General features: G+C 39.2%; 2 protein-coding genes across 6 annotated transcripts in view; one reads left to right on the top strand and one right to left on the bottom strand.

The window, feature by feature from the left end:
- NDRG3 (NDRG family member 3) overlaps window positions 1-14,530 on the bottom strand; it is a 48,803-nt gene that overhangs the window by 9,159 nt on the left and 25,114 nt on the right. For all 5 annotated transcript variants that reach the window (XM_082430316.1, XM_082430319.1, XM_082430317.1 and 2 more), the window contains exons 8-10: window positions 2,324-2,427; window positions 1,138-1,203; window positions 966-1,017 (exon numbers count right to left, since the gene is read on the bottom strand). In XM_082430316.1, the coding sequence (XP_082286442.1) occupies window positions 966-1,017; window positions 1,138-1,203; window positions 2,324-2,427 (222 nt within the window). The remainder of the gene's footprint in view (window positions 1-965; window positions 1,018-1,137; window positions 1,204-2,323; window positions 2,428-14,530) is intronic.
- RAB5IF (RAB5 interacting factor) overlaps window positions 1-14,530 on the top strand; it is a 58,774-nt gene that overhangs the window by 43,592 nt on the left and 652 nt on the right. Inside the window, exon 4 of the mRNA XM_082430405.1 lies at window positions 13,922-14,034. Coding sequence (XP_082286531.1) covers window positions 13,922-14,020 — 99 coding nt within the window. The 3' untranslated portion in view covers window positions 14,021-14,034. The remainder of the gene's footprint in view (window positions 1-13,921; window positions 14,035-14,530) is intronic.

Raw genomic sequence — 14,530 nt, 5'->3', positions numbered from 1 at the left:
CAGCTTCATCTGTAATTATAGAAGTGCAAATTAAAACAGTGGGATATCATTTTTAATCAAATTAACTACTAATGAAATTTAAAAGTCCAACGCTGAACAGCATGCTGTGAAACAGGCACTCTCATACATAGGCAGTGGCAACACACTGTTATGTCTTTTCTGGAAAGGAATCTGGCAAAATGTATTAAAAACCTTACAGAGGAAAAAAAAAAACCTTACAGAGGTTTATGATTTTTGACACATTATTTCCATCTCATCCCAGGGAAATGATCAAAGATTCAGGCAAAGATTCTATAAGGATGTTCAACAGCAACATTATTAATGGTGCAAAATCGGAAATAATCAACAGGAGAATGAGGTTACATAAACAAGGGTATATTTATAAGACTGAATATTATACAGACATACTGACTTTATAGTATGGAAAAATGCTCTCAACAGTGCTAAGTCATGAGGTCCCAAAACACTGTATAGCTAATATCATCCCATCTATTGTAAAGAAAAACATAATGGCTTGTCTTTGAGTAACGGGATCATGACTTCTCCTCCTGTCCTCCTATTTACCAATTTTCTACAATGAGCACATATTTTTTTTTGCCAGTGTGCTACGTGCCTGAGGAAAGTATACAGGCTCCCAGCAGGCTTCTATATCTGTGGTGGCTGCAGAAGGCCAAGGCTGTCAGAAGTCTGACGATAAGCCAGTGGCCTTTACCTGTACTGCTTGCCACAGAGCAAGCTCCACCACCCAAAGCAGTCAAGGGCAGTCCTGATCCCTTCTGATGAAACCTAGTGATGAACGAGGAATTCTTCCTCCAAACTGGGTAACAAAGTGCAAACCCTGGTCTGTGTAATGAGAAATCACAAAAACTAGTACCTACCAACTGTTTCTAGTGCGTCAGCAGTGTGTTACACACAATTTATTGCATTTCATCGTATTCGTCTTCACAACATCAGGACATACTTACCACAGCCTCAACTGCAGGTGAATTGTCACCTACCACCAATAAAGTAGAACACCTGGGGAAAGGGAAAATAAGAGGACGCTCAGCAAGCAGCACATATACTCCACTGAAAATGACTCTGTCTATGAAAGGCAAAGATGTTGAGCAATGCAGTGGGGGAGACTGAGGGACTTACTTTAATGTCTTTGATTTGTTATCATTTTGTCCCAGAATGGGTCTTTCGATCTCCAGGTCTCTGCGTCTAGAGAAACACAAAGGCATCAATGCACTTTTCAGGTAAAATCATGGCAACTCAGGTTACTTCCTGGTTGTGAAAACCAAAATGTATCAAGAAATCTGAAAACTATCTTTCTTTCACACAGATGAGGGAAGGGGCCCTTGTGCACTTTGTTCAGTGGCATCCTGAGTGGTACAGAGCAGGAAAAAGGGACTCTGCAGGATGCTAAAAGGAGGCAACTTCAAAACTCAACAGCAATGCTGTTGAAATCCTCAAGTCTTAAGTGTTCAATTTTCCAACTAGTTTATAGGAATAATTTCTTAAGGGGAACTTTTTTCTTTTTTTTTTTTGGCCACACCACGTGGCATGCAGGATCTTCCCCAACCAGGGATCCAACCCGTGCCCCCTGCATTGGGAGCACAGAATCTTAACCACTGGACCGCCATGGAGGTCCAAGGGGAACTTTTTTGGGGGAACATTTTCCTGGTAACTAACAGTTTAGTGCAGTACTTAATAACCTTTCTGATTTCAACAAAAAATAAGGAGGCTCTGTTACACGGAGGAAGGAGCTAGAGAGACTGGGTTCAAAACCTGGTTTTGCTCCTGACCGGCTGTGTGACTCTGGGTAAGTTACAGCTGACCCGTTTTCTCAATCTTTTTCCATGTACCCAGAAAGCTAAAAGGGGCTAACATTTTCACCTTGGAGAAGCTGGTCCCAAGATAAGAATTAAGCTTCTCTCCGTGTGTCACTTCTGCGTGATGACAGGACACCAGCAGAGAGACTGAATTGGGGCCCAAGACTTCTATTCTTGGCCTCCTCTACATGCATCTTTCTGTGCCACCTCAATTTGTGTGTTTTGTGTGTGTACATAACGTTAGGTACTTCTGGTCTCAAAACATCTTAAAAGTACAACTGGTAGTTGCACATGCCTGAAACAGCCTTCAGTTCATGCACTGCTCTTGAAAGCTGTCTTCATTTCTGTCTGAAAGCCCTTCCCCTTCTACTGTGGTGAAAAGTACGAAAGCAATCCCATCACACAACACTGGAAGATGCAGTTTATTTCCTCTTCTCCTTCTCTCTTAAATATCCGTTATCTTCTTAGACCTAGTCTGCGTTTAAGTGAAGGAACAGAAACAACTGTACCCATTATAGGAACCCAGGAAGAGCTGTAGGTTTTCTTGGTTGATATCTTGGGCAATATGCAGTCTGTAGGTTTGAATCAGGTCCAGGTTGGCCTGCAACTCTTCCTAGAACAATGAAAAGAAGACACAGGTGAACTTCTGAGCTACAGTACAAGTCTATCTTGTTTGGTTTGCATTCTCAATGCCCAAAGCCAAAGCTCCCTGCCCATGACAGGAGATGGGGCAGAGCCTGGGGGGCCTACTTATGTACTGGTAGGCTGAATGGCTTCTTTTTTATTTGCATCAGACTGGTTCAGTGCCATATTCTGTGTTGAATGAGGGCACCAAAGAATCTATGATGGAAAAGGTTGGTAATCAACTCCAAATCAAGCACAAAAACTTGGGGATATGCTCTGAATACCCTTCCCTGCAGCACAGAGGAAACTACACTAAACTTGGATTCAAGTACTAGATGTGAAACTTAGGTTACCTAACCATTCGGAAGCCTAGTTTCCTTATTTGTGTCTTATTCATGTTCTGCCATTCTCATAAAAATAGAGTGTCTGTAAAATAAAGATAAAAACCAGCTACCTGCCAGGGCTGTTTTAAACATTAAATAAGAGAAGTTATATGGACTGTAAAGTATAAAGTAAGTGGAAAGTAACATTTCTCTCATTAGCCATAAATCTGCATACATAATTAACTTATCTGTATCTTCATCAATATAATGGGTATAATATTTATATACTATCATTTAATAATATACATTGTAGAATTATATATTACATTTCCATATATAATATTTTATTAAGTCAATTTATCATTTATTTACTCTTATTACCAATACTATTTTTTTTTGTTGAGGTAGGATTGATTTATAATATTATATTAGTTTCAGTTGTACCACACAGTGATTCAAAATTTTTATAGATTATATTCCATTTAATTATTATAAAATATTGGCTATATTCCCTGTATAAAATTCAAGAGAAACAAAATGGTCTATCAGTAAAAAGAGAATCTCCCTCCCCACTACCCACTGTCCAGTGGTCCCTATCTTGCTGGTCTTCTTGGAGGCCACCAGAACGAGTTGCTAGGTTTTTGTGTACATAAGGACATATGTACCTATATGTATACACACACACACACACACACACACACACAACCCCCAGTAAATAGTTTTAAGCAGAACGGAAAATGTTTACACTGGAGGAAAGAAATGTATCAGGGATAGTGAGAGTCAGTAAATCTACAGCAGTGTGTAAAGGTCACCACCAGCAAGCCCTGTAGAGAAAGAGAGATAAGGAGAACGTGTATTTGCATACTCACTACTATATGGGTAAAGTGAGCCAAGAATACAGTAGGAAACTTACCAACTGGATCAGAGGCTACCTGAAACTAAAGGGCACTGGAGCCATTCCAAGGAAATGTGATAAATGCTGAAGATACTACGAAAAGTGAACAACAAGTGAACCACATGGCAATTAAGAGATGAAATGACCTATCCAACTCCCCCTTGAAAGTCTGAAGGGGAACTTGAGCAGCAAAGTTTGAGATAAAAAAAAGAGAAGGAATGATACTGGTATAAAAGGGGTAAAACTGGCTTAAGTGCTAATGGAACTTCTCAGGAAAAGCTGTTATGTATAAATTGCACCCCCCCACTCACATTTTTTTAAAACACAAAGTGTAGTCTGCTACACGTACCGTTCTACACTGTGCTTTTCCACTTAAAAGTACGGCAGAGGTCGTCATTCCTTATCAGGATATATGGAGCCATCTCATTTATTTATACTACCTGTTTTCCCACATGCTTGCTAGTACAAATGATCACTTTTCGACTTTTGCTAATTTGATAGATAAGAAAGAGGATATCACTGTGGGGTATTTTTCTTATTAGAGAAGATGAGATTATTAACGTTTAGAAAACTAATTTGCTTTCATTTCAAAGCAATAAGAGCAATACAAGCATTTGCTTGCTTAAATTTTATTTATTTTTATTTTTTATTTAACATCTTTATTGGAGTATAATTGCTTTACAATGTTGTGCTAGTTTCTGCTGTATAACAAAGTGAATCAGCTATACATATACATATATCCCCATATCCTCTCCCTCTTGCGTATCCCTCCCATCCTCCCTATCCCACCCCTCCAGGTGGTCACAAAGCACCGAGCTGATCTCCCTGTGCAATGCAGCTGCTTCCCACTAGCTATCTATTTTACATTTGGTAGTGTATATATGTCCATGCCACTCTCTCACTTCGTCCCAGCTTACCCTTCCCCCTCCCCGTGTCCTCAAGTCCATTCTCTACCTCTGCGTCTTTATTCCTGTCTTGCCCCTAGGTTCATTAGAACCATTTTTTTTTTTTTTTTTTTTTAGATTCCATATACATGTGTTTGCTTGCTTAAATTTTAAATGAACTCTTCAGCCTTGTGACAACCCACTGTGACCTCACACATTTTTAATTAAACACACATTATATATATATTGTGAGGATGTTCTTACTTTGCAAAAATCATTAAAATTCCCTTCTTAGCTTTCCCCTATTCCAATGCAAACACCTCAGGGCCTCATTCTTCCAGGTCAGGCGATGTTTTGGCTAATCAACCTCCCGCAGGTATCCTACACTAAGTCTCCCACCAGGTTATTTAAAACCCCCAAATGTATCTTATAATTCCTTCCTCTTTGGCTTTTGAGCAAACTATTCCCCCTTCCTGTAATGATCCCCTTCCGCCCAAATTCTAAAATGTTGAATTTTATCCATCCTTCAAGGCCCAGCTGGGATGCCTCCACCTTGAAGCCTTCCTTGATCCTCTCCTGCCTTTGAATTCCTCTAGGTCCCTAATGGGGCCTCTCCTAAGATACCCTGACATGGTAGAAAGAGGAAAGCTTCAGAGTTAGACACACGTGGCTTCAAATCTCCCTTGATATGTATTAGCTGCTGGCCTTGTATAAAACAATTCATTCTTCACCTGTAAAGTGGGAATAATACAATTCCCATTATGAGATTATTAGATTGAATTGTTTAATGTACATAACACGTCTGTCTGAAATCTGTAGATGTTCAATGAAAGGTATCAATAGTTCTTATTACTTATCCCTTTTTACATGTGCTATAGCAGTATTTCTGTACATCTCATCTCTCCACAGAGTGAGCTCCTGGAGAAGAAGGGCCATATCTTATATACATTTGTCTCTCCCAATGCACTTAGCATGGAATTTTGTAAATTCTGTGAACTGGTTTTTAAGGTCTACAGTCAAAACCATGCATCCTTTGTCTTCAGGAAAGTACCCACTCTATCTAGCACTATGCAGTGGAAAGATCATGGTCTTTGAAACTTCCAATTAAAGATACTGGATTAAAATACAGCTTTACTCCTTCCAGAAAAATCATAAAAATAACAGTAAATTTTTTTCTTTATAAGCCATAAGCTCATAAGAACAAAGACAACAAAGAAAAGTGACAACAGCAATAACATTTTGAAAGTGGGAAAGCAGAAGGAAGACTGTAATCACTCATTTAACAGGCTCAATAAGGCTGCTAGGCTGGCAGTGGGCAAAGTGAAAGAAGTCAGCGATCATGTACCGAGGAGCCTGAAAAGGCCCAAGATTTGTCCGTACCAGTTCTCCCTGCAAGCAGAGGGTAAACATGGTACAAAGAATGACTGGTTCAAAGTCCTGTTTAATAAAGACGTAACATCCGGGACTTCCCTGGTGGCGCAGTGATTAAGACTCTACGCTCCCAATGCAGGGGGCCCGGGTTCAATCCCTGGTCAGGGAACTAGATCCCACATGCATGCCACAACTAAGAGTTCACATGCCACAGCTAAGGAGCCTGCCTGCTGCAACTAAGATCCAGCACAACCAAATAAATAAATATTAAAAAAAAAAAAAAAAAAGACATAACATCAGGAAGACGTAACAATGAAAACAGATGAAGCAAAAAGAAACAGAATTGAAGAGAGCAATAGAATATTCAACAATAACAGTTTGCAACTTTAATACCCCACTTTCAATTAAGGATAGAATAACGAGGCAGAAGATCACAAGGAAATAGAAGAAATGAACAACACTATAAACCACCAGACCTAACAGACATCTATATAACACTCCACTTAACAGCAGTAGAATGAATACATGTTATTGTCAGTGTACATGGAACATTCTCTGGGATAGACCAAGTTAGGACATAAAACAAGTCTCAATAAATTTGAAAAGGAATGAAATACTAAGAATATCCCCTGACCACAGTGAAATGAACTAAAAATCAATAACAGAAGTAAATTTGGGAAACTAAACAACATACTCCTAAATAATAATGGATCAAAGCAGAAATCACAAGGAAATTAGAAAATACTTTGAAATGAATGAAAATACCCTATAGGATGCAGCTATGTTAATATTTAGAAGGAAATTTACAGCTGTAAATTCCTGTATTAAAAAAGAAGAACGATCTCAAATTCATAGCTAGCCTTCCACCTTAAGAAACTAGAAAAAGGAGAGGAAACTTAAAGCAAGCAGAAGGAAGGAAATAATAAAGATGAGAGTGGAAATAAATGAGAGAATAGAAAAAGAATGGGGAAAATCAATGAAATCGAAAATTAGTCAGCTAGACTGACCAAGAAAAACAGAGATAAAACTCAAAATTACTAAAAACAGGAATGAGAGAGGAGACATCACTATCAGCTTTACAGAAATAAAAATAATTATAAGGGAATATTATGAATAACTGTATGCCAACAAATTAGATAACCTACATGAAATGGACCAATTCCTAAAAAGACGCAAACCACCTAAAGTGTCTCAAGAAGAAACAAAGATTAAATTAGTAATATAAAAACTTTCCATAAAGAAAAACTTTGGCCCAGATGGCTTCACTGTGAATTCTGCCAAACATTTAAAGAATTAACAGCAATCTTTCCAAAACTCTTACAAAAAATAAGAAGGAGAATACTTCTCAACTCATTCTATGAGGCCAAGTATTACCTTAATACCAAAACCACACAAAGACCACATAAGAAACTTATAGACTAATATCTCTTATGAATATGGACACAAAAATCCTTAACAAAATACTAGCAAACCAAATGCAACAACATATAAAAAGGATTACACACCATGAGCAAGTGGAATTTATCCAGAGAATGCAAGGCTGGTTCAACATACAAAAATCAATAAATGTAATACACCATATTAAAAGAATAAAGAACATAAGTCACACATACATTTCAATAGATACAGAAAAAGCATCTGACAGAATCCAACACGATTTCATGATAAAAGTGCTCAACAAACTAGGAAGTGAAGAGAGCTTCCTCTACCTGATGAAGGACATCTATGAACAATCCACAGCTAACATCATACTTAATGGTGAAACACTGAATGGCTTCCCCTAAGATCAGAAACAAGATGAGGATGTCCACCTAACACTTCTATTCAACACTGTACCAGAGGTTCTATCCAGGGCCTAGAAAGCTCTGCCTAGGCAAGAAAAAGAAATAAAACATATCCAGCCTGGACAGGAAGAAGTAAAACTATGTCTATTGCAGATGACATGATCTTGTATGTAGAAAATCCTAAGGATCCACAAAAAAACAATTAGAGCTAATAAATTAGTTCGGCAAGGTTGAAGAATACAAGATCAATATACAAAACTTAATTGTATTTCTATACATTAGCAATAAACAATTCAAAAATGAAATTAAGAAAGCATTCCATTTATAATAGCACCCCCAAAATAAAATACTTAGGAAAAAATATAACAAAAGAAGTGGGAAGACTTCACTACAAAACATTGCTGAAAGAAATTTTAAAAGACCCAAATAACTGGATAGGCACTCCATGTGCATGGATTGAAACAGTACTGTTAAGATAGCAATGCTCCCTAAATTGATCTACAGATTCAACACAATCCTTATCAAAATCCCAGTTAGCTCTTTTGCAGAAATGGACGAGCTGACCCTAAAATTCATATGGAAATGGAAGGAATCCAAAACAGCCAAAACAATCTTGATAAAGAACAAAGTTGGAGGACTCACACTTCCCTATTTCAAATCTTACTACAAAGATACAGTAATCAAGACACTGTGATACTGGCATAAGGCTAGACAAATATCAATAGGATAAAAATGAGCCTTCTAAAATAAACCCTTACATTTATGGTCAACTGGTTTTCAACAAAGGAGCCCAGACAATTCACTGGACAAAGAAAAGTCTTTTTTAAAATGATACTGGGACAACTGGATTTTCACATATAAAAGAATGAACTGGTACTCCAACCTCACACCATGTACAAACAATTAGCTCAAAATAGACCACAGACCTAAATGTTAAGAGCTAAAACTATAAAAATCTTACGAGAAAGGATAGGAGTAAATCTTCATGACTTTGGATTAAGCAATGGTTTCTTAGATATGACACTAAAAGTGAAAGCAACAAAAGGAAAAATAGATTGGATTTCAGCAAAATTAAAACTTTTGTGCTTCATGTAGAAAATAAACTTATGGTTACTGGGGGGGTAAGTGGGGGGAGGAATAAAGTGGAAGACTGGGATTGACACATACACAGTACTACATATAAAATAGATAACTAATAAGGACCTACCTACTACTATATAGCTCAGGGAACTCTACTCAATACTCTGTAGTGGCCTATATGGGAAAAGAATCTAAAAAAGAGTGGATATATGTATAACAGACTCATTTTGCTGTACACCTGAAACTACCACAACATTGTAAATCAACACTATACCCCAATAAAATGCAAACAAACAAAAAAAGATGCTTTCATTAGGTTAAACAAACAAAAATAAATAAATAAAAACTTTTGTGCTTCAAAGGACACCATCAAGAAAGTTAAAGACAACCCACAAAATGCAAGAAAATATTTGCATTTCATATATCTAAAGATCTGTATCAAGAACATATAAAGAAATCTTCAACTTGATAATAAAATGATAAATAATCCAACTAAAAAATGGGTAAACGATTATAATAGACACTTCTCCAAAGAAGATAAACAAATGCAAATCAAAACCATAATGAGACACTAATTCACACCCACTAGGATGGCTATAATCAAAAAGACAGACAACATCAAATGTTGGCAAGGATATGGAGAAGCTGGAATTCTCATGCTTTGCTGGTATGACAGTAAATGGTGCAGCCACTTTGGAAAACAGTCTGGCAGTTTCTCAAAACGTTAAACACAGCTACCAGGTGATCCAGCAATTCCACTCTTAGGTATACACTCAAGAAAACTGAAAACATATGTCCATGTAAAAACTGGTATATGAATGTTCATAGCAACATTTTTCATAATAGCCCAAAAGTAGAAAACACCTAAATGTCCATCAACTAATAAACCAAATGTGGTATATCCATACACTGAAATATTATTCAGCCATAAAAAGGAATGAAGTACTGCTACATGCTGTAACATGGATGAACTTCAAAAACATGCTAAGTGAAAGAAGTCAGACACAAATGCCACATATTATATGATTCCATTTAAGAAATGTCCAGAATTGGCAAATCCACAGAGACAGAAAGTACGCTAGTGGTTGCCAGGTACAGGGGAAGGACAATAGGGAGTGACTGTTAAGTGGTATGGTGTTTCTTTTTGGGGTGATGGAAATGTTCTGAAATGAGATAGTGCAACGTTACACAACTCCATAAATATACTAAAAACCACTAAACCTTCAAAGTGTGAATTTTATGATATATGAACACTTAAGACCCAGCAATTCCACTCCTAAACTTACACCCAAGATGGACTTTCGTATGAATAAAGCAGGAGGCATATACAAAACTGTTCACAGTCATCCAGCAGTAATGTGGATAAATCTTGGCAATTTTAAGTGAAAAAAGTTCCCCAAATTACATCAGCATAATATCCTGTTATAATTAGAAATATGTACATAATGTAAAAGAACACATATAAATTCAGTAAGACTATCATAAAGGAAAACAAAGGACTGATAAAAGATGATAGTTTCCTCAGGGTGAGAAAAGCAGGGGAACAGGTTAATTCAGAGTATCATTTAGTTAGATGCAGGTTACTGTCAAACCCTAGCTTTTGCTTTGGGTGGTAATATCTTGGGTGCTTATTACATTATTAAAAATAACTAGCTAATTAACTAAATAAAAGTGGGTTATGTGCATGGACCAATGAATGATGAGGGTGTATTACAAACCAAAGACTATGATCATTCTAATTATCTGCACCTGTGGTCCAATGGGAACAAAGCATAAAGCAGCCAGAGCTCCAGGTCCCTCCCCTGCATTCTGGGGGACTTCCCTTTTCCCACCCCAGAAGACTGAAGGTCTATTCTCTGGAAATGATAAAACACAAGGTCTTTGATCTGGAAGACCACAGGCCCAGATGGGTAGATACACCATACTGAAAACATGAAGTTCAAGTGAAAGTTTAAAGCCTGAATGTTGAGGCTCTCTGTCTTTTTCTCAACTTGGCTCCAAGAATTAGTGTCTGGTGTGTAACCTCAAAGCTTATCTGGGGAATCTGACCAGTCCCAGAGAAAAGACCTAAAGCTGCTGGCATCAGGGGCTCCCCAAGGAAATGGCCCAGTCTAATCGCCCAAGGGATAAGCCTCACCTGGTGCACACAGGCCTGTCAGTGATCCACCCTTATAAAATCCGGGCAGACAGGGATCACTAGCCATTGGGCAAAGAACCTGTGCCAGTTACCCTCAGCCTCAGATCCACTGTTCTTTGTAGTACTGGAGCTAGAATGCATAAACATTTTCCGTTTGCCAGTCCCTTTTTAAAATTTAGCACAGGAGCCACTGGTTCAAGGTGTCAGGAATTCTCGTAGAAAAGCTGTAGCTGCACCCTAGGCCCATGGCTCCCCCATCCAGCTGCAGCTTCTGGAGCTTCTGCAGCTGTTCAGACCTTATTTTAGACAAATGTCTCCCTCATCTGGTGAGTGGCTCTATGGACCAGTTACGGCCCTCATCCTCTGGCAAGATTTTTCACTCCTGGCCGGTTGTACTTTCTGTGGAAACCTTACCTTCCTTGAAGAGGCATGACTCTCAGGCTTGGTGGGGGTGGGCCCAACTAAGTCCTTAGTTCCCTGAGTGTTCACATGCACTCTGCCTAGGAGTAGCTGCTGGTTTCCACCTGCTACTTTTGGACACCTGAGAGTCCTCTTTCACCTCTTTGAGAAGTAAGCAACCTTCTACTAGTTAACAATATTTTATGTTAAATTTTCTCAACTCAAAGTGTGTGGTTTCTGTCTCCTGACTGGACCCTGGAAACAGCCCACAGGATGGAGAAAGTGTGACCTGAAGACTGCCGAGATGAGTGTCACCAGGCCTTCTGTATGGCAACCCCTGATTCTTGGGCTAAATTTTTTTTTTTTAATTTATTTTTGGCTGTGTTGGGTCCTCGTTGCTGCGCATGGGCTTTCTCTAGTTGCGGCGAGTGGGGGCTACTCTTCATTGCAGTGTGTGGGCTTCTCCTTGCGGTGGCTTCTCTTGTTGCGGAGCACCGGCTCTAGGCGCGTGGGCTCAGCAGTTGTGGCTCGTGGGCTCTAGAGCACAGGCTCAGTAGTTGTAGCACACAAGCTTAGCTGCTCCAAGGCATGTGGGATCTTCCCGGACCAGGGCTCAAACCCATGTCCCCTGCATTGGCAGGCGGATTCTTAACCACTGAACCACCAGGGAAGTCCTAAATTTTTTTTAAAAAGGAAAGGAAGTGTCTTCCTGCCACTATCACCTTGCAGTGTCCCCCCAGTGGCCTTTACTTAAAAATTCTAACACTGTCACTTGGTAAAGGGGAAATGTACAGAAAAAGAAATCTGTCATGGCTCAGCTCTGAATAAAATTTATATGCTAGTGTAAATCCTGGAAATTGATCTAATCCAAATTACATTATATTGGGAGGATGAAGCGGTGGAAAACACAAACGTGTGTCATGGGGTCGGTGTGTATGTGTATATGAGAGAAATCATCTTTCATAATGAAATGCCAACAGATAATGCCTACAAATGAAAAATCAACAAGTGGAAATATATGCATATTTAGAGACACGGAAGCATATGTCCAAAAAGACACATATAAAAATGTTCATAGGAGACTTCCCTGGCGGCGCAGTGGGTAAGACTCCGTGCTCCCAATGCAGGGGGCCTGGGTTTGATCCCTGGTCAGGGAACTAGATCCCACATGCACGTCACAACTAAGAGTTTGCATGCCACAACGAAGGAGCCTGCCTGCCACAACTAAGACCCAGCTCAACCAAATAAATAAATATTAAAAAAAAAAAAGAATGTTCATAGAAGCTTTATTTATAATAGTAAAACAGGGCTTCCCTGGTGGCCCAGTGGATAAGAATCTGCCTACCAATGCAGGGGACACGGGTTTGATCCCTGGTCCAGCAAGATCCCACATGCCGTGGAGCAACTAAGCCCATGCGCCACAACTACTGAGCCTGTGCTCTAGAGCCCGCAAGCCACAACTACTGAGTCCTCGTGCCACAACTACTGAAGCCCGCGTGCCTAGAGCCCGTGCTCTAAGAAGTAAGAGAAGCCACCACAGTGAGAAACCCGTGCATCACAATGAAGAGTAGCCCCTGCTCGCCCCAACTACAGAAAGCCCACGTGCAGCAACGAAGACCCAACACAGCCAAAAATAAATAAATAAAATTTTAAAAATAATAATAAATAAATATAATAGTAAAACAAAAGCAAAAGATTGGAAACAACCCAAACGTTCATAGGAACATTCATGGTATATAACAATGGACTGCTACACAGAATAAAAGAATGAACTACTGATACACAGAATGACATGGTTGAATCTCAAAGACTATACAGAGCAAAAGAAGCCAGACCCAGAAGAGTGTACACTGTAATTACGTTTACATAAAGTTTAAGAACAGGCAAGATAATGTATAGAGGCAACAGAATAGTGAATACCTTGTTTGGGGAGGGGGATTATAGTGATTAGGAAGGGGCATGAGGGAAACTTTTTGGGATGATGGAAATGTTCTGTATCTTGATTTGGCTGTGGTTACAAAGGAGTATATGTATGTAATATAAAAGGTCACTGAGATGCACTTAGGATTTGTGTCCTTTACTATATGCAAGTAAATACCTTAATTAAAGAGGCAAAACCCAAAAGAATCAGCTAAAAGAATTAATCTAAGAAGAAGGAAATAGGGTGAGTGGCAGATTCTTTGTCATAAGCCCTGCAGAACTTCTCTACTCTAAAATATAGGTGAATGTGTACCTTTGATAAAATAAAATCTCAATGAAAGAAAAAAACTATGGGCTTTGGAGTTAGCTTGGCCTGGATTCAAACCACTTGCTATCTGGACAATGGTGGCAAGTTACGCTGCCTCTCTGGCCCTTAGTTTCTCCATTTTAAAATAAGTCTAATAGAACCATATGAAAAATAACTGAGTTTGTACCTAAAAGTACTTGTCAAAGTGCTTTACAGAGAATGAGTACTCAGTAAATGCTAATTTTCTCCCCACCAACCATTTTCCTTCAGTACAAAGACTACAGTTGAGCCCGCATTACTCCTATTTATATTGTTTTCATCTCCCCAACTCCAGACACCTCACAGCTCTCCAAACTCATTGCCCATTTATTCCTTCTTCATAGGTCATCTGTGATGTTGTGATTTACAATAAGAAATATGTGTCTGGTCTTCATCCCACTCCTGGCACAGAACTCCTAAAATGCTTGGAATTTCCAAACTGATGAGAGTGATAAAGGTATCTTTTTTTGTTAATGATGTGATTTTAGGAAAGCCCCTAAGTAACTTTTAGATGGAACCAGCCCCTGTGAGTAGAGGGTGGGAACTTTCAATCCCACCCAGTCCCCACCTCCGGGGAGGGGAGAGGAGCTGGCCATTGAATTGATTGCCACATAATCATGCCTCTGTAATGAAGCTTCCATAAAACCCCAAAAGGACGGGACTGGTAGAGCTTCCAGGTTGGTGAAGGCGTGGAGGTTCTGGGAGACTGGTGCACCCTAGAGGGCATGGGAGCTCCGTGCCCCTTTCCATATAACTTGCCCTATGCATCTCTTTCATCTGGCTGTTCCTGAGTCATATGTCCTTTTATAATAAACCAGTAATCTAGTAAGTACAATGTTTCTCTGAGTTCTGTTGAGCCGCTCCAGCAAATTAACTGAACCCAAGGAGGGGGTCGTTGGAACCTCTGCTCTATATAGCTGGTTGGTCAGAAGCACAGGTGACGACAACCTAGA

This window comes from Balaenoptera physalus, assembly GCF_965194825.1.
Source record: "Balaenoptera physalus genome assembly, chromosome: 16".
NCBI lineage: Eukaryota > Metazoa > Chordata > Mammalia > Artiodactyla > Balaenopteridae > Balaenoptera > Balaenoptera physalus.
Note: the sequence above shows the minus strand (reverse complement) of the source record. Positions and strands in the feature narration are given on the sequence as shown.